The sequence below is a fragment of the Heptranchias perlo genome, chromosome 8 (assembly GCF_035084215.1).
Source record: "Heptranchias perlo isolate sHepPer1 chromosome 8, sHepPer1.hap1, whole genome shotgun sequence".
Taxonomy (NCBI): domain Eukaryota; kingdom Metazoa; phylum Chordata; class Chondrichthyes; order Hexanchiformes; family Hexanchidae; genus Heptranchias; species Heptranchias perlo.
Window position 1 is genome coordinate 64355542 of NC_090332.1, and position 25781 is coordinate 64381322.

Consider the following 25781-nt stretch of genomic DNA (forward strand, 5'->3'; position numbering starts at 1 on the left):
GAATTATCAGATGATGCGAATTAAGCAACTTTGAATGAAGAGGAGATTGTGCATCCAGGTGCAGCAGGTCTCTGTCACCTTCACCCTCAAATTGTTTTACTTGATAGATGGCCCTACGAGAAATGGTTACTGAAAGGGTTTAAAGACAATTTACAAACTTACACTTGAATCCTTTAACAAGCACATGGAGGAGAACGTGCCATTCCCTACCCTCCCCCCCCCCCCCACCCCCACACACCCAGCTTACTGTGTCTCAAGAGCATGATAGCCCTTACCTTGGTGCATATTTGTGACTCAATGTGTACATTAACCCAACTGGTTCACCAATGTCCTTTACAGAAGGAAACCTGCCATTCTTACCTGGTCTGGCCTATATGTGACTCCATTCCCACACCTACGTGATTGACTCTTAACTACCCTCTGAAGTGGCCCAGTTGTTCAGGGCAACTAGGGGTGGACAACAAATGCAGGCCTTGCCAGTGATGCCCACATCCCGAGAATGAATTAGAAAAAACATTTTGTCCAGGTAATTCAACTGAAAAATGTAAAATCTGTGCTGGATATTCAAACCTCTTGATTTCACAAAATTATACAAACAAATCTTTCACCAGGAGGGTTGACACCATCAGTGAAAGACACAAAAATATAAACATGCTCCAAGACATTAGATAAGGAATGTGTTTATTTTCTGCATCTCATCAGTTGAAAAAAAATCAGAGACAATTCAAAATCAAATGGTAAAACTGTGCAGATCGTACATGAGACTTGGTCCAATTGGTTCAAGAAATATCAGGAAAACATCAACAGTTTTAAGGTATGACTTACAGTTCAGGTTGTCAGAGAATACCAATCACTCGCACGTTTGAAATCATAAATAAATAACCAGTCTACTTACAGCAACATCCACACCACAGTCAGTTATTGTGTTAGACTTTGTCAAATCACAACTGTCATACAGTGCAGGATTACACGGGCCAGCTTTATCTGAGGCTGACTCTTCTCACCACTCTGTTCTATTCCATTCTATACAAATCCCATCTGCACAGATACTGTGTTTTTTTAAAAATTCAGCAGTAATGAAAGGATAAAAATTGTACACAAAAAGCCAACAGACAATCTATCTTCCAGACCTGGAAGTTGGTTTTACCCAAATCCCCTCAAAAATGCAATTCGTCACCATTAACCTCGCAAGAAGGAATTTCTGAATATGGCTTTATGGGATGGTAAGGGGAGTGAGATCAGTACGTACTGGCAGATATTAGGAAAAAGTCGTTCCACTGCTAACATGGTGAGAGCACCTGATCAATCCCTAAAGACCATGTCTCCCTCAGGAGAAGCTGGAGAGGATACACGACAACTTGTTAACTAACTACTCTTAACGCAAGGTCTACCAATTGTGTTGAGGAACTGGTTGTTTGAATTAGGACACCTGGTGCAAAGAACCCGCAGTGCCAGTTTTAAGACATTATTTTACTGCAGAAACAGTGTTTATAGGTGGTCCAAATATTCAGTAACACAGGGTGCACAAAAAAAAGACTTCACTACACAAATATATCACAAAAATTAGGAATTAACAAAACAAAGCTCTACAGTTAATGAAATCCATTCTTGTCAAATAGTTCCAAAATGATTATGTTTATTTGAAACTGCAGGGCTTGAAATAAAGAGGTAACTTTCTGCAAGAACCAGATATAGGGACCCACAAGTGCTAAAGTATCTATAAGGATCGCAGGTTATTTAATAGTTCCTGAAAGCTGCAACCTTCAAGTATAAAGTTATAATCCAGCTGTGAAATGCTATTATTGTTTTGTCTTACTGGACTGGGATTTATAAAATGTGTGTTATGGGGGAATAGTAACTACTCACATCGAGGACTTGCCCCGAATGATAATTAAATAACTTCTAACTATTCAATCAAAGGTGACAACTTGTGGATTTTTAAATGACTACAGGATGTGACTACACATTTTCCAACCAACACATTATTTTGAAAGAACTAATAGTATATAAATCAGCTACCATCATTTGCCTAGTCTTGCAAATGTCACTGCAGCATCTGCGATTAAACTACGATCCATCCTAATTGTCTTTTATTTTTGATTGTTTAACCACACAGTTCTAAGGAAAGAGGATTACCATCACTAAATATTATTCCTAATTTTACTCAATTGGTTTTATTCATTACCATTGCATAGCATAGTGCTTATGAGTTCTGGAAGTTAAGAAACATTTATTTCAAGCTCTGGGAGATTTATTTTTCGACAGGGAGGGAAGTATTCTTCCCTTCGTTCCATTTACAAGTATTTTTTCTACACTACTCTCTCTTTAATTAGGACAGAAACTATTACATTCTACTGCAGAAGGTGCTGCAGCATCGCTGTGGCGTAGGTGGGCCTGGCCTGCTTGCTCTCAATTGCATTGCGCAGATACGTGACTCCTCCACAGCGCTCCCAGACCTCTTCAAACTGCCGTGGTAGGATCTCAGCTCCGCGCTTCCGAGTGAGCCCCGTCTCCTCCAGGCTCAGCTCGCACATCTCCATGTCATCCTTACCTAAAATATAAATCAGGAGAAATCAAAAAAATCCACAGGAAGAGGAGGAAGTCTTTCCTTCTACTGCAGAAATATCAGATGCAGGCAGTGAATTCAAAAGGCTCTCGGGGCCTGGTTTGTACATTTATATGACATTAAATCACGACACACAAAAGCCTTTTTACTGGCTAAAAGCACCACCTATTGTGGTACTGGCCACATGGGTCAGGAACCTCCTAGGTTCGATCCCTGGTTATCTGCTCTCAGGTGGGGGTAGGAGAGGGGAGAGGAGAGGTGTTGCAATTGTCCTCAGTGCCCCTGAGCTAGGAGGGGGACATTTTAAAATTCCCATCCCTGGCTGCTTTCCTGTTTGGAAAATTGAACACATGAATTGTGGATGAGATCATCAAGTTAGGATCAGGCTTAGTAACAATGCCCCACAAAAAGTCAAATAGCTCGATGGCCACTCTGCCGAGGCTCACACATGAAGAATGCTCACTTGGGTGTGGTACCGGAAGGCCTGTGGAACTGTATCCCAACATGAGACAGCACCTATAGTGCCTTTAACCTAGTAAAACGTGCCAAGGTGCTTGACAGGAGCGTAATCAGACAAAAATTTACACCGAGCCGCATGAGAGATTAGGTCAGGTCACCAAAAACTTGGTCAAAGAGGTAGGTTTTAAGTAGCATCTTAAAGGAGGAGAGGGGGGTTTAGAGAGAAAGGAAGAAAGGAAGACATGGGGGGTGGGGGGAGGGGGGGGAGGGGGTGAAGGGGAAAATCTACTAACGGAGGGAAAAACAGTCCATGTTAGGCTGCTATATACCTTCAGGTCCTATTTAAATATCCCCTTTATAAATGCGTAAAGTGGATTAGTGTTGAGGTTTTATTGCAAAACCATTAAATACAAGAGCTGGAATACACTACGTTCGTGCATACAGTTCACAGCAAAACACGAGAGAGTTGTTTCATCAGTTCAATCCGCAGTGCACCTACCAGCTACCAATAGTATAGGTGCTTTGTCCGGGTGCAGTTCCATCTGACGTGCAATCCAAGGCCCATCAAAATGGGCATACCACCAGCCTTTCTTCTTGTTCTGGGGCTCCTTGTACTGGTCAGCCGGGCGGATGAATGGGATGCGGAAATAGCGCTGCGTCCGATTCTGAGCAATCTCCTGCTGCCGGGCTTGTAGCTGGGGGGGATTCTGCTGAGCTATTGCAAATCAATAAGAACATTTCATGAACATATGAATCAGATACAGACTTCAGAATCAAACGTGAAGCTGTAACTAAACAATGACTGGAACCGTAAATAATGTTGAATCTTAAGACTTCACAGTCCTCTCAATCCCACAATATTGATCTCATGTTTTTCAAAAAGGCACATTTAACAACCCCCTACTTTTTTTTTAAAATAGTGCACTTAACATAGAAAAAACACCCAAGGGCTTCACAGAGATGTAATCAGAAAAGAAGGGATGCCGATAACTCAAGAGCTTTTGTTTTCTACATGAAAAGTTAAGAAAAAAAGTACTTGCATTTATAAAGCGCCATTTATGACCGTAGGACGTCCCAAAGCGTTTTAGAGCCAATGAAGTTCTTTCAAAGTGTAATCACTGTTCCAAAGTAGGAAACGCAGTAGCCAATTTGCTCAGAGCAAGTTCCCACAAACAGCAATGTGATAATAACCAGATAAACTATTTTTCTTCAATGATGTTGGTTAAGAAATAAATATTGGCCACGACACCGGGGAGAATGCCCCATGATATAGGCCCACAATGGCAGCATTGAGGGGGGATAGGGAAGCAAGCTGAGTGGGGTGCCCAGTATCAATGGAGAGCAGCGAGTCCAGAGGTAAGATGTACAAATCAGCGGTCAATAAGCCACTTGTGTAAATGCAACCCATGTACAGATCAATTCAGGTCTCTTACCACCATCATTTTGGTTTTTCTGGTACTTCTGTTCTTACCATAATCGGTGATGGATTTTGGAACCCGTTGTTCTGCTTCAGCGTTGCGCTTTTTGTTCTTGGACTTCCAGGCATGGTAAACCTTCAGCCGCCGATGGAACTCCTCCCTGCAGGCTGCCAACAGCTCAATATCTGCAGTAACACAACACAATTGAGTACAATCAGGTTCTTCAAGGAAGGACTGGGGACCATTTTTTTCCCCCCGTGAATCCCTCATTCTTCACTGAAACTCCATCAGGAAGATTTTTCTTGTTAAGTTTCCAGAAAGTGAGACAAAGAGAGAGAAAGTTCTTTCACGCATCTCACCTGGCCTGTTTACACAGTAATGTCAACAAAGGCCAGTTTACCGCCCATTCTCTCAGCCAGGAACACCTTGTGGCTAGGATGGATGAGGAAAAAAATACAAAAAGTGCATTAATTAGCAGCAGCTGAGGCATTGCCATGGTTGTGTATACCAACACAGAGTCCCTTCTCCTACCCCCCCACCCCGAAACCTTTGTTCCTTTCCCCTTCTGAAGGCATCAATACATGCTTGAACAATGTTGGCTGCCCTCTGTCACTTTGCCTAAGTGCCCATTTTTTTATCCATGAGCCCAGGCTGTATATGTTGGAAAGCTATTTAACCATGGGGGAATATCTCAGCAGAGCTTCACCATGTCCTCACCTGATAACCATATACATGCACTTTCCAGAAGAGGTCGCTGGAGCGCAGTCAGGAGCGGGACCCTTGGCTGATATTTCTGTTCTATATCCCAAGGCACTGAGATCAATTATAGCACCCCTCTCAGTGCACTTAACTGAGATCAGCTAAGTGCACAGGCCAGATATCAAACCTGGGATCTTCCTGGTCTGTATGAGTCAGCACCACCCTGGGGGTGCAACTACCAACTGAGCCATCAGGGCACTGTATCATAGAATCAACGAATGGTTACAGCACAGGAGGCCATTCAGCCCATCGAGCCCATGCCAGTTCTTTGTAAGAGCAATCCAGTTAGTCCTATTCCCCTGCTCTTTAGACGGCTTAAAATTTTTTATAAATATTGTTTTAATTTATATAGAGACACGAAAAATGTTTAATTACAACAACAATTTGCATTAATATTGGAGCGTCTACTGACAGTGTCAGCCAATGAGTTGGAGGAGAGACGGGATTTACGGCCGGCAGGACTTACAGCCAAACAAGTGCATTTTTCAGCCAACAAAGCAAACAGCAATATTTAGCACCTTTAACGTAGAAAAATCTCCCAAGGCACTTCACAGAGGCGTAATCAGACAAATATGTACGCCAAGACAAAGAAGGAAATATTAGAAGGGCTGACTAAAAGCTTGGTCAAAGAGGTGGGCCTTAAAGGGGGAAAGGGAGATGGAGAAGTGGAAGGGGTTAGGGAAGAAATTCCAGGGGGTAGGGCCTAGACGGCTGAAGGCACGACCACCAATGGTGCAGCAAAGCAAATTGTGGGGGATTCACAAGAGGCCAGGAACCTGACCTCGTGTCTGCGGGTGATGAGGAAGAGGAGGGAGGGCCAAAGACAGATCATTGGGGGACCCGGGAGGTAATGGTGCAGGAGTGGGACAAGAAGCCACTGCAGGAGATGACTGGATAGTTGAGTGTGGAACCAAGTGAGGGCAATCCCACAAAGCTGGAAAATGGAGGAAAAGAGGATGAGGAGAAATAGGATGGATAATACACCTCAGTCACGGTCACAGATGTCATTTGTGACTTTCGTTAGGTCCCATTCAATGCTGTTGCAGGGACAGAAACCTGATTAGAGAGACTGAACTATGGAGTTACGGGGAAGATGGGCACGGATTTGGAAGGCAACATATAGAAGAACTTGAGAGGAAGGGGAGGTTGGAGGAGGCGGCAGGTTGCAAGGACATGGGGTAGAGGGTAGGGTTTTTGAAAAGGTGGGTGATGATGCCAGTTTTGAAAGTGAGGAATAGTACCAGGTTGGGTGGTCAGCATTTTAGGTGGAATAAGCTAAAAAGGAGCAGGAGGTGGGTCTCATGGACAAGATGAGCTTGGAAAGGACATGAGGGGAAATAGGGGAGAAACTGGAGAACAGCATGTTTAGGGCGAGGGGAGCCTGGGTAAAAGTTTGGCTTGTTGGCAAGGGGAAGGAAGGAAGTAGTTTAGACAGTTGAATGGATAGTCTCAACCTTAGTAATAAAGACGTCCCTGAGCTCCTCACACTTGTTATTGGAGGTGAAGGTGGGGGTAACAAGGTAATGGGGTTTAAGGAAATGATTGGCTGCAGAGAAAATAAGCCAGGGTTACCTTTGCTCACCAGGACAATCCAGGAGCAGTGTGTGGTTTTGGCAGAGGAGATTGCGGCCCGATAGCGCCCGATGTGATCCAGCCAGATCTGGTGATAAATGGCTAAACCATGTGTGTGCCGGATGCCCTCAAGTCTGCAAACCTTGCACTTGATGAAGCAAAGATGGGGGCCATACCAGGGGGGATCGACCAGGATGGGAGAGAGACAATGGGAATAGAGGAGCCATGGGGGATAACAAGATTTTAAGAGTCACTGTACCTATAGGTAGGAGAATTTTTATGGAGGGAAAAGTTTATGGAAATCAGTGAATTTGGATGAGAGGGGGCAAGGGGAACTGAGAAGAAGATTGAAATCACTCAGGGTTACTGCCTAGCTGTGCGAAAAATAGGCCTGCTTTTTACTTACGAATCGGAGAACATTCCATTGTGGACAGTAATGGAATCTGGAGTTATGAACAGGGTCATTCTGTCCACAGCTTAGACAGAGGTGTTTCACATGCTGCACTAACCCTTAATGTTTGGCTTTACACAAACTCACTCTAAGTGCCTTCTCTGCTTTGGAGGTTAGTGATCAGCGCACATCAAACTTTCTGGCTTCTGCACATGACTATATCATCAGCCCTCTATCAGACATGCCCATTCCATCACATCAATCAACCACACTCTTCTTTGCCTGCCTTTTGATCCATTACCATCAACTGTTTCAGACTGAAACCACCCCAACCGTGACTCCTGAATAATGTGCCCACAGTATGTAATTTTTCAACGTGGATGACTGAATCAGCATTGAGAATCAGCGCAAGCCCAAGCCTTGCTCCCAGTTACTATATACTGTTGACTAAATGACATTCCATTGCACACTCATACCGCATATGATCTTCTTTATAACACAACTCTATCCATCCATTTATTGCAATCGTGTTTATTAAATAAATAGAAAGACACAATTTTACGGCTTGGTGGAAAATTATTTTCTTATCTAATATACTCTCCAAAGTGAAAACCCATGCGGAGTTTGAATAGGCTCGTGCCATGATTTGAAGCCTATAGGACAATGTTGCCAGACCAAGTGTCTGCTTACCACAGGAGGTGTTGATGACGTCGCGCAGTTCAGCATATTTCCATTTGCCAAGATCATATTTCTTCGTACCAGCAGCAGCCTTGGTAGCCTGGACTTGAGGACTCCTGTTGAAAAGAGATGGGGCAGTAAGACAGCTTGGCAGAGGAGCCAACCTAGCGCCACCAATTGGCATACAATCCACAAACAGTGGGGGAAGAGTTGGATTCAGTTCAAGTGCTGCCTGTGTACACCAAGCAATAATAAAACAAGGAAATGTCTGGAAGAAGAAGTTTGATTCAAACCTGGTAAATGAAAGGGCCAAACACAAAGAAAAGTATTAGAAAAGGGCAGGCAAATTGGATTCGATAAATCCGGCATGGACTTAGCATTGGCACAGGAACGAGAGCCAGCTTTTGTGCCAACTTTTCTACGATTCTAAGATATCGTGTACCAAAAAAAATCCTTCCTTAATTATATTCTTTGGACCCGTGCACTTTTATGAAGTTTAACAAAAAAATGTACACATCGAAGCTGCACATATTTCAGTTTAATCAGCTTCAGGTCATCAGGAAAACCCAACCTCAAGTGGAATTCGGAATCCCTTTAAATTCAAGCTGTCACTCAGATCTCGTGGTGCAGAAATGACGTTATCCACAGAAAAGGTCATGCAATGCGTCAGACTGTTCCATTCTCTTTCAGCTGAAGGGTGAGTGGTGGAATGTGAAACTACAATAGAGAGAAAGGCACTGAACAAAAGATACTTGCTCTCCTTGCCTTTGTGGTAATGATCTAGCAAACATAGGAAATAAGAGAATTTTGCAAGCAAATTTGTTCATGATGATTTAACGATGATATAGATGGTATAAAATGTGGTTATGCAGGTGTCCATTATCTGGAGTATTCTCAATGTTTACAGAAGGAGGTCTAAAAGGAGCTAACCAATTAGGGAAGCCATTGTGTTGCACAGAACAGCATTTGATAGATTTGAAGTTCAAGTTTAGAAAATCCAAAAACTGAAGTTCTGGTGTGTGAATACAGACATGTCCAGTGATCAGATTGTCCTCTCTGCCAGATATTGGACAAATTCTGTCCCTCCCACCCCTCCCCACCCTGTCAACCATCAGCCATCTTGTCCTTCCCAAACAATTCACCAAAGGCCAGACACAATCTCTCCATTTTGGCCCCTTCCCCACATCTAAAAATTTGCAATTGGACACCAAACCCTCCATACAAGACTGCCAGAGATGTAATAGGGAAATTAACATGTAAACCATGAAATCACCATAAAGGAATGAACACAAAATGAAAGACACCAAAGATGATCTGAATTCACCAACTGAAAAGAGGACTGTTTTAAAAAAAAAAATCTGTGCTGCATAGTCTCACATACATAATGGAAGTAAACTTCTGCCTCTTCACGAGAGAAAGACCTGCATTAATGTAGGTTCTCACATTTTTCAGAAATAACTCAAAAGTGTTTCCAAAACTGTGAGTTTCTATGAAGTACAGTAAGATTCCATGAACGGCAGTGAAATCAATGGTCAGTTATTCTGTCTTTGGTGATGTTGTTTGAGGGATGAATGTTGACTAGGACAACTCTTCCACCCACCCACCCACCCACCCCCCCTCCCACCCAACCGCTGCCCTGTTCTTCTTCAAATAGTACCAAGGGATTTGTAACAGACACCTGAACTGGTGGACGGGCTGTGAGTTTACCATCTCATCCATTTAGCAGCACTAATGCTTCCGGTAAACGGGATTTCTCTCTTTTAATGCTAAGCTGTGCTCTGTTTTTCAGGACACTAAACACAAATAAATAGTAAATGGATAGGCTAAAGCTTTATTAAATGTGAAAATGAGTTTAACAAGTAGCACTGACAGTAGAGAGATTCGTTACATCAAAGGTCATCCCATTCTAACCCTATTTTATTGAAGAAAAATCCTAGGGATTTACTTAAATTAGCTGCTCTATCCTCAACCTTTGGAGTTGTAAGGCTCAGACTATCTCAACAATCTGTGCCAATTGAGTCTCTTTCCCCTACCAAGTCAACAGCATTGTAGTAATCCAATTGACAGGTTTACATCATCCATTGCATTACTTCTCAACAATGAGACAGCTGGTGCATTTTTACACCCCGTTTATCTAATGGAACTACTTCTGGGTCCGGTTATGCTAAATTCGCTCCGGTCACACTGTGGGCAGATTTGGCAACAGTGGAATAATTGCACACGTGCAATATTTTCCTATTCTTGTTGTGGACCCTGGATGCCAGGAGAACGGTGAAAGCCGCATTGCCTTTCCTTGATCTAACCTTGAAGCAACAGACAGGAGGCCTTTCATCACAGATAACCACGCTCCATACACCAGGTAAAGTGAAAAGGAAAAAGCACTCCATGCACTTACCGATCAGTAAATATACCTCAGTCCCTCTAAGCACTTATTCTTCCAAACACGATGGCAGCTTTTACATATAATTTTTGTAGTCACTAATGAACAATCAAGACTACGTCACAGATATTGCAACATTTGACACATCCTTAACCCCACGAGCAAAGCTATAAGGGTCACTGTGGAAACCTGAACTGTATAAGGGAAAGGCTTTCTTGTCCCCAATCTTCAATGGCAAGTTTAATCCTTTGAGTAACACAAAACACAAATCCACATTTTCTTCTGTAAATTTCTAGTCATTATGAAGTAAATTAGAAAAGTAGTTAAAATTAAAAACATTGTATCTAAATTTGGTTGAGAAATTATACCCTAGCCCTCCATTAAATCAAGTGAGCAAAGAGTCAACCCAATATCCCTTGAATCCAGACCTACATCTAAACCTTTTTCCAAATACACTTCCTGGTAGTTAACGCTCTAACATCCCATAAACACACAAACACCAAAGTGAGCTGAGTGCCTGGTGAGACAGCGCCTACAGTCATTTTGCTCTTTATGGAGTTCTCATTCCTTTAAGAAAATAAATCTTCGATTGAAGTTTTCTGTTGAACAAGACTAAATGCTCCACCTGAAAGGGAGGTGGAAGCAGATTCAGTGGTAACTTTCAAAAGGGTATTGGATATATACTTGAAAAGGAAAAGGTTTGCAGGGCTATGGGGAAAGAGCTGAGGAGTGAGCCTAATTAAATAGCTCTTTCAAAGAGCCAGCGCAGGCGCGATGCTGCTGAATGGTCGCTTTTTGTACTATAAGATTTTATGAAGTCACTGAATCAAACAGCAGAGACTCATGACTGAAATTCCAGCTCAATGTCAGTACCTGGAGATGGGGCAACCTCAAAAGAAGGGGTCAGCAGCTACAGTGAGAAAGACTAGATCCAGCAACATCTGGATTTTTTAGGAAACTAGGACAGTAACTGGTTGCAGGGTTTTAAAATTACACTGAGAAACATGAATTCTTTAATGGACAAGAACTCAAGCTGCTTTACACAATCTTTGGGAATTAAACTTAAATATTCAGATTCTGTTGTCATAAGCTACAAACGGATTGTTCTATCCCTGTGTCGAGATTATTCGACAGTCTCTCCTAATCCCCACCCCAGGCAAGATCCAAGGCTCAAGATCTTGTCCAAGAGGACAATGGCGATTTACAGTGTTCTGCACAGGATGCTGAATTGGCTGGAAACTTATCTTTAATTTTTTTTTTAAAAAAGCAAGTGCCTCGTAAAACGCTTTTCAGGAAGGAGGACTTTAAAAAGCTAGCCTTCTGTCTATTAATGTCCTTTAAACACAACGTTTAAGTGGTCCGAGAGCACACTGCAGTGTTAGTTACAAGTGACTGTAAGACAGCAGTATAAAGCTGTACAACTAATCAACTGTTCAGTAAAGTTACATCTGCATTTTCCACAAAAGGCCCCAGCCCAAGAAATATATTTACCCCAATAATGTGAACAAACCTACAGTATGTGATTCTTAGACGGGCTGTTGATATTTCAATGCACATTTTAAGCAGCAATTTGTTACCTACCTAGCCAGATAATCTGACATTTCTTTGGCCATTTCTTCCCTGTAACATAAACAAGACTATGCATCAGTAATCAGTAAATGATTCAGAGTGTATTAATATATTTCTGGAAAAGTACTCAAAGGTTTGACATTACCAGAAGGCAGGAAGCCAAAAATGCATCTAGCTCTTCGATAAAGTTTAGTAATACACAAAGGCAAAAGACGATAATTCACTCATACAGATGGCTCACTGAAAACTCCTGTGCACGCATGCTGGGAATCGAGAAAGTGGCAACCCCAACATATCGGCAGAAAAGTCGATACTTGAAAGCAGAAGGGAAGCTGCGAGCAGAAGACCCAATATTTTCGCAGCATCTAAACGAGGTGTAGCAGTGGTATAACAAATGGTATCCCTTCTGTGGAGCAGCTGTCTCATGTACAAATGGCACACAACTACTCTTCGACGCTCAGGCCAGTGTCAGCTTTTGTCTTGTGTACTGCCCTTACCTTAAATTCTAAAAACCTAGCTGTAAATCTGGAAGGAATGCAAAAAAGTAATGTCACGGGGAACAAAGGTTAGTCTGCACGAGAGCTGGAGTGAGTTTCACATTGACATGTCTGTTTTTTTTTAAAAAATGTTTCAATTAACCAAATCAGTGCCATTTCTGTCTGTCCCCATTACAGCCCTTTTATATAAAGGGGAAATCCCAGTCTAAAAAACTGCAAACTTTTTAAACTAAAGGGACTGTATGTCTTTAGAACTGCATTTTCATAATGAATGCTGAAAATTTGAAACTCTGTTAAAATACCACTTAACCCTCTGAGTGACACAGCAAGTATACTAATCAGTAGCAACCCTTCCTGATTCCAATGTGTATATGACTTGGATGCAACCAATTCAGTCTCCACAGTCTGTGTTTGCAGGTGGTTGGAAACACCCTTTAGAGCAAGTTTTCAGCCAATGAGAACACCTTTTTTTAAAAAAAACAGCAGCTTGCATTTATATAGCATCTTTAACATAGTAAAATATCCCAAGGCACTTCACAGGAGCATCAAACAAAATTTGACACCAAGCCACATTGGACAGGTAACCAAAAGCTTGGTCAAAGAGGTAGGTTTTGAGGAATGTCTTAAAAGGAGGAGAGATAGAGGTAGAGAGACGGAGAGGTTTAGGGAGGGAATTCCAGAGCTTAGGGCCTAGGCAGCTGAAGGCATGGCCGCCAATGGTAGAACGATTAAAATTAGGGATGCACAAGAGGCAAGAATTGGAGGAGCGCAGAGATCTCGGAGGGTTGTAGGCCTGGAGGAGGTCAAAGAGATAGGAAGGGGCGAGGCCATTGAGGGATTTGAAAATAAGGATGAGAATTTTAAAATCGAGGCGTTGCTGGACCAGGAGCCAGGATAGGTCAGCGAGCACAGGGGTGGTGGGTGAACGGGACTTGGTGCTAGTTAGGATACAGGCAGCAGAGTTTTGGATGAGCTCAAGTTTAAGGAGGGTGGAAGATGGGAGGCCGGCCAGGAGAACAATGAAACAGTCAAGTCCAGAGGTAACAAAGGCATGGATGAGGGTTTCAGCAGATTTTTTTTTAATTCATTCATGGGATGTGGGCATCGCTGGCAAGGCCAGCATTTATTGCCCATCCCTAATTGCCCTTGAGAAGGTGGTGGTGAGCCGCCTTCTTGAACCGTTGCAGTCCGTGTGGTGAAGGTTCTCCCACAGTGCTGTTAGGGAGTTCCAGGATTTTGACCCAGCGACGATGAAGGAACGGCAATATATTTTCAAGTCGGGATGGTGTGTGACTTGGAGGGGGACGTGCAGGTGGTGTTGTTCCCATGTACCTGCTGCTCTTGTCTTTCTAGGTGGTATAGGTCGCGGGTTTGGGAGGTGCTGTCGAAGAAGCCTTGGCGAGTTGCTGCAGTGCATCCTGTGGATGGTACACACTGCAGCCACTGTGCACCGGTGGTGAAGGGAGTGAATGTTTAGGGTGGTGGATGGGGTGCCAATCAAGCGGGCTGCTTTGTCCTGGATGGTGTCGAGCTTCTTGAGTGTTGTTGGAGCTGCACTCATCCAGGCAAGTGGAGAGTATTCCATCACACACCTGACTTGTGCCTTGTAGATGATGGAAAGGCTTTGGGGAGTCAGGTGGTGAGTCACTCGCTGCAGAATACCCAACCTCTGACCTGCTCTCGTAGCCACAGTATTTATATGGCTGGTCCAGTTAAGTTTCTGGTCAATGGTGACCCCCAGGATGTTGATGGTGGGGGATTCGGCGATGGTAATGCCATTGAATGTCAAGGGGAGGTGGTTAGACTCTCTCTTGTTGGAGATGGTCATTGCCTGGCACTTATCTGTCACGAATGTTACTTGCCACTTATCAGCCCAAGCCTGGATGTTGTCCAGATCTTGCTGCATGCGGGCTCGGACTGCTTCATTATCTGAGGGGTTGCGAATGGAACTGAACACTGTGCAATCATCAGCGAACATCCCCATTTCTGACCTTATGATGGAGGGAAGGTCATTGATGAAGCAGCTGAAGATGGTTGGGCCTTGGATACTGCATTGAGGAACTCCTGCAGCAATGTCCTGGGGCTGAGATGATTGGCCTCCAACAACCACTACCATCTTCCTTTGTGCTAGGTATGACTCCAGCCACTGGAGAGTTTTCCCCGATTCCCATTGACTTCAATTTTACTAGGGCTCCTTGGTGCCACACTCGGTCAAATGCTGTCTTGATGTCCAGGGCAGTCACTCTCACCTCAGGAATTCAGCTCTTTTGTCCATGTTTGGACCAAGGCTGTAATGAGGTCTGGAGCAGAGTGGTCCTGGCGGAACCCAAACTGAACATCGGTGAGCAGGTTATTGGTGAATAAGTGCCGCTTGATAGCACTGTCGACGACACCTTCCATCACTTTGCTGATGATTGAGAGTAGACTGATGGGACGGTAATTGGCCGGATTGGATTTGTCCTGCTTTTTGTGGACAGGACATACCTGGGCAATTTTCCACATTGGCGGGTAGATGCCAGTGTTGTAGCTGTACTGGAACAGCTTGGCTAGAGGCGCAGCTAGTTCTGGAGCACAAGTCTTCAGCACTACAGCCGAGATGTTGTCGGGGCGTTGATGAGCTGAGGCAGGGGCGGAGACGGGCGATGTTACAGAGGTGGAAGTAGACGGTCTTGGTGATGGAGCAGATATGTGGCCGGAAGCTTATCTCAGGGTCAAATAGGACACCAAGGTTGTGAACGGTCTGGTTCAGCCTCAGACAGTGGCCAGGCAGAGGGATGGAGTCGGTGACTAGGGAACGGAGTTTGTGGCAGAGACCGAAGATAATGGATTTGATTTTCCCAATATTTAGTTGGAGGAAATTTCTGCTCATCCGGTACTAGATGTCGGACAAGCAGTGTGACAGTGGAGGCGTCGAGAGAGGTGGTGATGAGATAGAGTTGGGTGTCGTCAGGAGACATGTGGAACATGACTTTGCGTTTTCAGATGATGTCGTCGAGGGGCTACATGTAGATGAGAAATAGGAGGGGGCCAAGGGTAGATCCTTGGAGGACTCGAGGTAATTGTGCTGGAGCTGGCAGATTCTCTGGCTACGACTGAACAGATAAAAATGGAACCAGGCGAGCGCAGTCCCATCCAGCTGGACGACGGAGGAGAGGTGTTGGAGGAAGATGATGTGGTCAACCGCATCAAAGGATGCAGACAACAGCAGCACCAACTTACATTTATATAGCACCTTTAACGTAGTAAGACATCCCAAGGTGCTTCACAAGAGCGTTATCAAACAAAATTTGACACCGAGCCACATAAGGAGGTATTAGGACAGGCGACCAAAAGCTTGATCAAAGAGCTAGGTTTTAAGGAGTGTCTTAAAAGGAGGAGAGAGACGTAAAGATGTTTAGGGAGGAAATTCCTGAGTTTAGGGCCTAGGCAGCTGAATGCACAACCACCAATGGTGGAGAGATTAAAATCGGGAAAGCGCAAGAAGCAAGAATTGGAGGAACGCAGAGATCTCGGAGGGTTGTAGGGCTGGAGGAGGTTACAGAGATAGGATGGGACAAGGCCATGGAGGGATTTGAAAATAAGGATGAGAATTTTAAAATCAAGGCGTTCCTGGACCGGGAGCCAATGTACAAGCCAATGTACCGGGTGCAAGCACAGGGGTTGGGAGAATGGGACTTGGTGAGAGTTAGGGCAGCAGAGTTTTGAATGAGCTCAAGTTTATGAAGGGTGGAAAATGGGAGGCCAGCCAGGACAGCATTGGAATAGTCCAGTCTAGAGGTAACAAAAGGCACAGATGAGGGTTTCAGCAGATGAGCTGAGGCAAGGGCAGAGATGGGCGATGTTACGGAGGTAGAAGTAGGTGGTCTTGATGATGGAGCAGATATATCAGGGCCAAACAGGACGCCAAGGATGCAAATGGTCTGGTTCAGACTGGTCGAGAAAGATGAGGAGGGGTAATTTACCACGGTCACAGCCACATAGGATGTCATTTGTGACTTTGATAAGGGCCGTTTCTGGACTGCGGAAATCTGATTGGAGTTTGGGAGACAGAGGAAAGAAGGTAACAAGTTAAAACAGAATTTCTGTTAGGCAAAAAAGAGTTCACGAAATATAGAATACATTAAATAGAAATAAATACAATTCAAGGTTTAAAAAAGACATTAGGAAAGAAAAAAGAACTGGAAGCAGAAAAAGGACAGCAGGGAAGGTGAGGTGAAGGGTTTAAATTGTTTTATTTTTTAGTATTTATTTTGCAAGTTTACAAATGGTATTAGAGTAAAAAAGGTACTCTTGACATGTGGAAAGTTTTATTGTAATATTAGTGCTTCAGTGTCTGAGTGAAAACTTACAGAACAGTTGGCCAAAGGGGATCGGTGTCCAGCAGTATAATACCAGAGATTGCACTTAGAATCCAAACCCCTCATGCAGTTCCATAAATTGGCAAAAGAATGCCACGCGAGGATCCCTGTGTGTTGAATATTTCCACTGCAAAATTCTTTTGCCCAGATTATGTTTTATTACCTTTCACAGTCTGCAGGTAATAATATTTAAATTTGGAGTGCTATTCATTGATTTGAGTAGCGAATGGTTCATGTTACTCATCGCTCCTTTCAGCAAGCCAGGAATGTATTGACACTTATATAGGTCCTTACTGTTGATCAATATCATGTCTTACAGGTGTTGAGCCCACACTTCATTTAATGAGGCAATGTTCCTTTAGTTATCCTATGTACTGATATTTTATAATTATGACTAGTCAATCTCCTGTGCTGTTGCACGTGGGGAAGATAAGACCAAGTGTAATCTTTAGGTGAAATTGGTTAGTGAGCAGGGGGATAATTTGACCAGGGTGCACAGACGTAATTCAATGCCCATTTTTAAAGTTATACATTCTATCCTTATTTTGATATTTCTATTATAAATTCTTATGCCCACATTTATAATCAAAAATTGCCTCTGTAAACAAGTCACCTGGTCTGTAATTACACCCTCCTGCCAGTGGTGGTGCTGTAGCACCCTAATGTGTGGTTGCAATTATGTATGGGCAGTTTCCATTATAAATGTGGACATAGGAATTTACAATGGAAAAAGTTGACAGACAATATTTTTAATATAAGACAAACAACTAGTATTTTTTAAGCAGATGACACAACAGCTTCACATGTGGTTTCAAGTTCAATTTTAACTCTGGGTTGGTCAAAGGGTGCAAATTGGGCTCTTTCTTCACAAAATCACATGTTCATGAATAACTATCCACAAGGTACTGCAGAGGTGTATCTAAGAGTCAAGACCTGGCGGGGGGGGTGGGGGGGAAAAAAGAGATCTGGGACAATTCCAGGATTTGGGGAGGGGGGGGTGGGGGGAAGAGGAGCAATGTAACCCATGCCAAAGATATTTCAGGCAACACATTCCCTCCACTGGCTGCACCTATGCAACACAGCATGAAGGAGGTGATATCAGGATAGAAATAAACTGTGATCTAAAATAACGTGATCCAGTTTCCAGGGTGGCTGGAGATAAAATAAGGCTTCTACATTGAGAAGGTAATGTGGAATCTGTAGTGTTCAATGTTATCATCCTACCTCACTTAGACCAAATTTAATTGATAACAGTTCAAAGTATATTTTAATTCATGACCTTTTCAATGGTCTTCCTGATCATCAAGTGAAGGGTATCAGTGTTTGGGAAAGGAAAACTTTCCATTTCAGATACTCAGTGTCAACATCAAGCAGACCTAAGGTCAGATATCACTAGGTTTCTGAGGGAAGGGTGTAAATTGCAGAGGTGCTGGCCATAATCTTCCAATCCTCCTTAGATAAGGGGGTGGTGCCAGAGGACTGGAGAATATTACACCCTTGTTCAAGGGTGTAAGGATAAATCCGTCTACTACAGGCTAGTCAGTTTAACCTCGGTGATGGGGAAGCTTTTAGAAACGATAATCCGGGACAAAATTAAGTCACTTGGACAAGTGTGGATTAATGAAGGAAAGACAGCACAGATTTGTTAAAGGCAAATCGTGTTTAACTAACTTGATTGAGTTTTTTGATGAGAGCAATGCCGTTGATGTGGTGTATATGGACTTTCAAAAGGCGTTTGATAAAGTGCCACATAATAAGCTTGTCAGCAAAATTGAAGTCCATGGAATAAAAGGGGCAGTGGCAGCATGGATAGAAATTGGCTAAGTGACAGGAAACAGTGAGGAGTGGTGAATAGTTGTTTTTCGGACCAGAGAAAGGTATACAGTGGTGTTCCCCGGGGATCGGTGCTGGGACCACTGCTTTTCTTGATATATATTAATGACTTGAACTTGAGTGTACAGGGCACAATTTCAAAATTTGCAGATGACACAAAACTTGGAAGTGTAGTGAACAGTGGGAATGATAGTAATAGACTTCAAGAGGACATAGACAGGCTGGGGGAACAGGTGGACACATGGCAGATGAAATTTAACGCAGAGAAGTGCGAAGTGATACATTTTAGCAGGAAGAATGAGGAGGGGCAATATAAACTAAATGGTACAATTCTAAATGGGGTGCAGGAACAGAGAGATCTGGGGGTATATATTCACAAATCTTTGACGGTGGCAGGACAGGTTGAGAAAGTGGTTAAAAAAGCTTACGGGATTCTGGGCTTTATAACTAGAGGCATAGAGCACAAAAGCAAGGAAGTTATGTTGAACCTCTTATAAAACACTGGTGCAGCCACAACTGGAGTATTGTGCCCAATTCTGGGCATTGCACTTTAGGGAGGATGTGAAGGCCTTAGAGAGGGTGCAGGAAAGATTTACTAGAATTGTTCCAGAGATGAGGGACTTCAGTTACATGGATAGACTGGAGAAGCTGGGGTTGTTCTCCTTAAAGCAGAGAAGGTTAAGAGGAGATTTGATAGAGGTATTCAAAAAGATGACTGGTTTAGATAAAGTAAATAAAGAGAAATTGTTCCCATTGGTGGAAGGGTCGAGAACCAGAGGACACAGATTTAAGGTGATTGACAAAAGAACCAAAGGCGACATGAGGAAAAACTTTTTTACGCAGTGAGTAGTTATGATCTGGAACGCACTGCCTGAAAGGGTGGTGGAAGCAGATTAAAAAAGGAATTAGATAAATACTTGAAGGGAAAAAATTTGCAGGGCTACGGGGAAGGATCGGGGGGAATGAGGCTAACTGGGCTGCTGTTACAAAGAGCCAGCATGGGCTCAATGGGCCGAATGGCTTCTTTCTCTGCTGTAACCTTTCTACGACTCTGTTACAGGTTGATGCAGAGTAAAGTTTCCTTCATTCTGCCCCAATAATATACCTCAGCCCAACCCTTATCAGAGCACCGCCTACTGCAGCCAGTGAGATATGTCTCCACTTCTCACACCAGCCACCTCTCAGACTGACAATTTAGTATCAGATAGCACAATGTGACCAAGAAGTACGTACACTCACTGGGATCTGGATTGAAACCACCCAAACTCACAAGCCAGTGGGCAGGCAAACCACCAGTTTGAGCTGGGGACCCGATAATTATAAACCACTGCCATTCCCACTGATACAGCAAGCAAATAGGAACAACTCTCACAGACAAGCAAGGATCAATGAAAAAGTGTTGAACCAGAACAGTCAGATTAAGAATGTTGAAGTGTAGTCTTAACTTTGTGTGCTTTTTTTTTTAAAAAAAGGAAAAGAGGAGAAACAAATGTACCATCACTATTAACATAGTCATTAACAACAACAACATCCCCGTCACCAATACCCAATAGTGCAAATAAAACAAATGAAATAACAGAAAACTCATACATTGTCATTTTGGATTCTGGTCCACCAGATCTGGAAATAGAACACACTTTAGTTAGATTCTGCTAGGAACATAAACCTCACACTTTCCCACAGACAGCTCGGGGTAACGTATTTTATTGGACTTCTATTGATTTTATTTTCTTGGATTAAAAATAATCTCTGAACTCATGCAAAAATCATGATGATTAGAAAGTCTCATCATAAAATCATCTTAATTTGTCTAATTTTTTGTATGGGAACCCGTGTGCGGGAATTCTGCAATTAATGTAGTATAATTAATATGCAGAGAGGGTGATTTAATAAGTATGCAAGATAGAAATGCAGGTTACATATCCATACTTAGCAGCCACTGCAACTGGGCGGATGTGTTTAACTTCAACACTGTGAAAGAGAAGAAATTTATTATTAAGCTTCCAGCATGAACAGCAAGAGGAATTGGGGGACAAAACAATAGGAGAGGGGATTTTAAAGCATTTTAAGACCCCACCTCTTAATTCCTGTGTCCATTGGAGATTCGTCACTGATGAGCTCGGACTCACTTCGTGCAATCCTCATGGCAAGCTCCCGATCACGTCGCTCTTGTTCAAGCAGTACCTGCTTACGGGCATCCTCCTCACGCGCTGTGGCGAGCTCAGCCTCCATTTCAGCCTGGCAACCACAAAGGTGTTCATTGGACCATTTAAACTGAGGTGACTATTTGGTTAGCTCTTGATAATGGGGAAGTTATTCATCTCCATTACAGATGAGCAAATGACAAAGAAAATAAGCACTATCTCCTGAACATGTAAAAAGATAATTAATTTGAAGCTTTTATTATTGATCATTTCCACAAAGGTAGATTGCCAGACCAGCATCCTTAAACGTCTCACTCCTCATTTCTAACTGACAAAGGATTAACTTCAGATGTCAGAGTTGTTCCTTAAACATTAGAACCAAGGTTACAAGAAAGTCTCATTGAAGTTGGAGCTTTAAGGTGGGGGGGTGGAAGAAAGTGAAGAAAACCATTCGAGCATAAGCATGCATTGTGAGGAGCTGCTACAATCAGCCCCAATTATTTAGTCACGTCTGAATGTCATTATCAGTCAGATTTTTGAAACTTCTGAAGTTCAATTAGTTCAACAAACTATTGGTAGTGTAACGAAAATAAAAGTCTGAATATGGCTGGTCCGATGGCTCGGTGGGTAAATGTACTGTGTGGTGTGGTTCTGAGCCATATAGACCAGGAAGAGACCAAGTTCAAACCCTGGTCTGCGTTGACCTCAGATGAAGTGGTGGTAAGATGCTGCAACATCCCTGAGCCAACATAGGATAGACTTAAAACTCTTTTGTTTGATACTAGCCAATTGTTTTTACAGGAGTTATTGTGATTTGAAAAGTGCAAGCCAGAGGGACCAGGACAATAAAAGGAGGTGAACAGATTTGCTTTTTGTGTTATCACCTTCAAGGTCTCTTCAAAAAGACGAACAGTGATCGAGGTCATTCCCTTTCCCCAAGTCATTCCTTGTGAGGAACCACTTGCTGTAATAACGCCTTAAGGATGGTCTGCAGAGGGCAGCCTTTAATAAGCATTAGGCCAAAGGCCCTTAAACTGACAAGCTTTGCAATATGCAATTATTCGACTATGGTTGGTTTGGTTATTCAGACTCAGTGGTACCCCAAACCCCACCGATAAACATATCAAAGGCCTAAATGGTGTTTCTACGAGTTAAAAGTAGGAATGAAGCCAAAATCCTGAAATGGGAATATAAGATAAGCAACATAGTTATATAAAAAAATACATGGTTTTACACCATTGGGTTAGTTGGAGACAAACGACGAGAAATAGCAGCTTGCACTTTTAACTCATAGAATAACATCCCAAAGCACCTCACAGAGGCAGAATCAAAAAAATGGATGTCAAGCTAAAGAAGGTATTAGGAAGGATGATCAAAAGCTTCATGCGGATAGGTTTTTAAGGAGGGACTTAAAAGGATGAAAGGGACGTGGGGAGGTGGGGGGGTTTGGGGATAAAATTCCTGGGTGTGGGGCCTAGGCAGTTGGAGGCATGGCTGCCAACGGTAGGGCAAAAGGAGGGGGATGCACAAGAAGCCAGAAAAAGAGGAAAGGTGTGTTCGGGTGGGAGGGCTTGTCGGACTGGAGGAGGTTACAGAGATAGGGATGGGCAAGGCCATGGAAGGATTAAAATGCAAGGATGAGAATTTTAAACTTGAGGCACAGGGAGCCAATGTAGGTCAGTGAGGACAGAGGTGAAAGGCAAGCAAGACTTGGCACGGCATCGGATATGGACAGCAGAGTTTTGGATGAGTTGAAGATTACAGAGGGTGAAGGATGGGAGACCGGCAAGGAGAGCACTGAAATAGTCGAGTCTGGATGTGACAAAAGCATGGATGAAAGTTTCAGCAGCAGATAGGCTGAGGCAGGGGTGGAGGTGGGTGATGTTACGAAGGGGAAATATGCAGAGGAGGCTAAAGTCTGGGTCGAGCTTGATATGGTCCAGCCAGATCTGGTGATGGATGTCTAAGCCAGTTGAGCACCAGATATGCTTAAGTCTGTGGCCCTTGGACTTGAGGGAGCGAAAATTGATGCCATACTAGAGGAAATTACTGAGATGGGAGTGTGTGAAAGTTTTGCTGGGGACAAGGACAACAAAAGCAGAGGTGAGGAAGTGGTTGAGAAAATCGACGACTGCAGAAGTATTGCGGGGAAAGCGTGCCAAAGGCTAGGCAGGTGTGCATTTAAAAGTGCTGCTAATAAGCAATGTGAAAGATGGCTTTTATCTTAGTTTATTCAGGCTAATGCTGCTGTCTTCCTACTCCTCCACCAGCCATTCCTTTTGATCCCTTGCCAAAGCTGCTCTCAATTTCTGTGAATCCTCCTTACTTGCCCCTCTCCTAAAGAGAAAACTGACCTTTGAGGCTCACTTTTCTCCTCCAATTCTGATCTGCATCTTAACACAATTTACCTGCCTTAGCTCCATATCCATTGATACCCTTATCCAAGAAAAATCTATCGATCTTTGGCTTGAAAATTCAATTGTCCCAGGATCCACAGACTTTTGGGGGAAAGAGAGTTTCAGATTTCCATTACCCTTTGTGTGAAAAAGTGCTCCCTGATTTCACTCCTAAATAGCCTAGCTCTAATTTGAAGATTATGTCCCCTTGTTCTCAATACCCCCACCAAAGGAAATAGTTTCTCTGTATCCAGCTTATCAAATCCTTTTAACATTTTAAACACCTCGATCAGATCATCCCTCAAATCTTCTGCCCTCAATAGATTCTGTCTAGTTGTGTGCAAGGTGAACTTTGCTAACCGTCTGACGATGTCTACAAGGAAATGTTTAAACCAGTGTTTGTTTCTGTTGAGTCTCCAGATTACCTAAGTCAAGTCTTTCTGATGCCCTTCCTGACAATATTACAGGCTAAAAAACAGCGATCTGACGAGAATCACTTTTCACATCTTGAAAAATCAAACCTGCAGACGACGCTCCTCTTCCTCCCGTTTCTTCCTCTCCTCCTCCTCCAGTTTCCTCTTTATCTCCATATCAGCTTTCCTAGTAAAAACAGAACAGAAAGACGTTTCTGTAAGTTATAGTCAAAGGTCTCAGTGCAACAGGAGGAGAGAATGTGAAATCAGCAAGAGAAACATCATGCAGGTACTACCAGGAAAGTGCTGCTGGAATCAGTTGTAACTGGCAAACTTTCTGCAAGCGCCTCACAAGTCACAATCAGTTGCAAATCTTTTTCTTGCATATTCATAATTTAAAAAGGAATGTACATCAAATATCCATTAGACGTGTCAAATATCCACTGAATATATTAATATTCAACATGTGATCAAATGGTCACACCCCCTTCTGATGATGTAATCAGGTCACTTGGGGCACACTGTGCTCTGTATGTGAAGATGAATTTTTTAAAATCAAAACCATCATTGCTTTATAACGACAAGAAAGTTTTCCTTCAACTTTACACACAGAGCAAAATATTCTCCTTAATTACTTATGGCGTTCAGTGGTAACTCAACATATAATGTTTACTGAATGTGTCTCAGGCGTCCAGATGAAAGGGAGGGAACGCACCCAATGCTTCACCTCTTCTGTAAGTCTCAGACTTTGACAGTGTTCAGGCTAATGATGGGTCAGATTACAGTGCTGAAAGATGGAACACAATTCTACCATGATGACCCAATATAGGCCACAGGCACTCCTAGATCAGGTCAAATGCAGAACAGAGCTCCAAAAAAAGCTTTACAGCCTACTGCACTAGGATGAATTTTCCATTTCCCACAAGAACCATCCAAATTGCCCTAGTGAGAATAACAACTTTTTTTTTTGACAAAATATCCTCAGTTTTGTGCTGTGGGTTCACACCACTAGAATTGGTTTGAAACTACACCAAATTCATTTAAAACAATCACTTTCATTCCACGAGCATAGGCTGGATTCATACCCAAGTTCCAAATATGAAGAGCACTCACAGCAGCACCAAGTCATGAATATTGCTCTACCTAATAGTTGTAATAATTAGCCACTAATAGTTTTAATTTTGCAGTCTGTGAGGATAGCCATTTCAGAAACAGAAGATTCAACACTGCAACTAGTTGATGTAATAGAACTTGTGCACAATCAATACGATATTGAGTGTGAACACATTTCATAATGGAGATCTGAGAGATACATTAAAAAAATAGGGTTTTTCAAGAAAGATGTATCTAGATAAATATACAATATGAACACATTGGAATATGTTAGCCAGAAAGTTACTGAGGCTGATGCAACTGAAAGGCAAAAGGCTTTAAGGCAAGTCCTTTCAACTATACTGATTCTTGATGGATCTCCCGAGAGAAAATCACAAGTTAGAAAAGTGTTATATCTGAGATACAGGAATCTCAGACACACACACCTCTATCACACAGATACAAATACACATACATATCGCTCCCACCTATCCAGATACAAACACACACTCAGAGCAACTGGAGAGGAACTTGGAAAGGGAGGGGGAAGATCCAGCTGTCGTGGTCCATTTCAGCACCAATGACATAAGGACGAACAAGGAGGAGGTCCTGCTAAAGGAATATCAGAAGCTAGGGACTAAATTAAAAAGCAGGACCCCATGGTGGTAATCTCAGGATTACTACCCGAGCCATGTGCTAATTGGCTTAGGGATAGACAGATCAGAAAGGTGAATGTGTGGCTGAAAGACTGGTGTGGGAAGGAGGGGTTCCATTTCATGGGACACTGGCACCAGTACTGGGACAGGAAGGAGCTGTACCATTGGAACGGGCTCCACCTGAACCGGAATGGGACCAGAGTCCTTGCGGAAAGGATAAATAGGGCGGTGGATAAGGCTTTAAACTAGCAAGATGGGGGGAGGGATCTGTAACAAAAGCTTAAAGATAAAATAACAGGAGATGAGAGTAGAGGTCAGACCAGGGTAAGGAATAAAGATAACAGAAATGGTCAAGGAACAAATACAGTTATAAAACACAAGTATAAAAAGATGGTTAAAAATAAAGTAAAAGGTACAACTATTAAAGATGAATTAAACTGCCTGTACAGCAATGTAGGCAGTGTTCAAAATAAAACAGGGGAACTAGAGGCAATAATTCGTCGTGAGGAACCAGATATAGTAGGAATAACTGAAACATGGCTACATAAAGAACAGGACTGAAAACTAAATATTGCAGGTTATAACAATCAGAAAGGACAA

At 42.9% G+C, this 25781-nt stretch overlaps 1 protein-coding gene across 3 annotated transcripts in view; it reads right to left on the reverse strand.

Moving 5' to 3' along the window:
• Positions 1-664: 664 nt before the first annotated feature.
• myo6a (myosin VIa) overlaps positions 665-25781 on the reverse strand; it is a 226242-nt gene continuing 201125 nt past the window's right edge. For 2 of the 3 annotated variants that reach the window (XM_067989190.1, XM_067989191.1), the window contains exons 27-35: positions 23542-23620; positions 20558-20718; positions 20410-20451; positions 20071-20100; positions 11805-11843; positions 7856-7959; positions 4497-4628; positions 3525-3740; positions 665-2551 (exon numbers count right to left, since the gene is read on the reverse strand). In XM_067989190.1, the coding sequence (XP_067845291.1) occupies positions 2352-2551; positions 3525-3740; positions 4497-4628; positions 7856-7959; positions 11805-11843; positions 20071-20100; positions 20410-20451; positions 20558-20718; positions 23542-23620 (1003 nt within the window). In that variant the 3' untranslated portion in view covers positions 665-2351. The remainder of the gene's footprint in view (positions 2552-3524; positions 3741-4496; positions 4629-7855; positions 7960-11804; positions 11844-20070; positions 20101-20409; positions 20452-20557; positions 20719-23541; positions 23621-25781) is intronic. The other variant, XM_067989192.1, reaches the window with a different exon arrangement.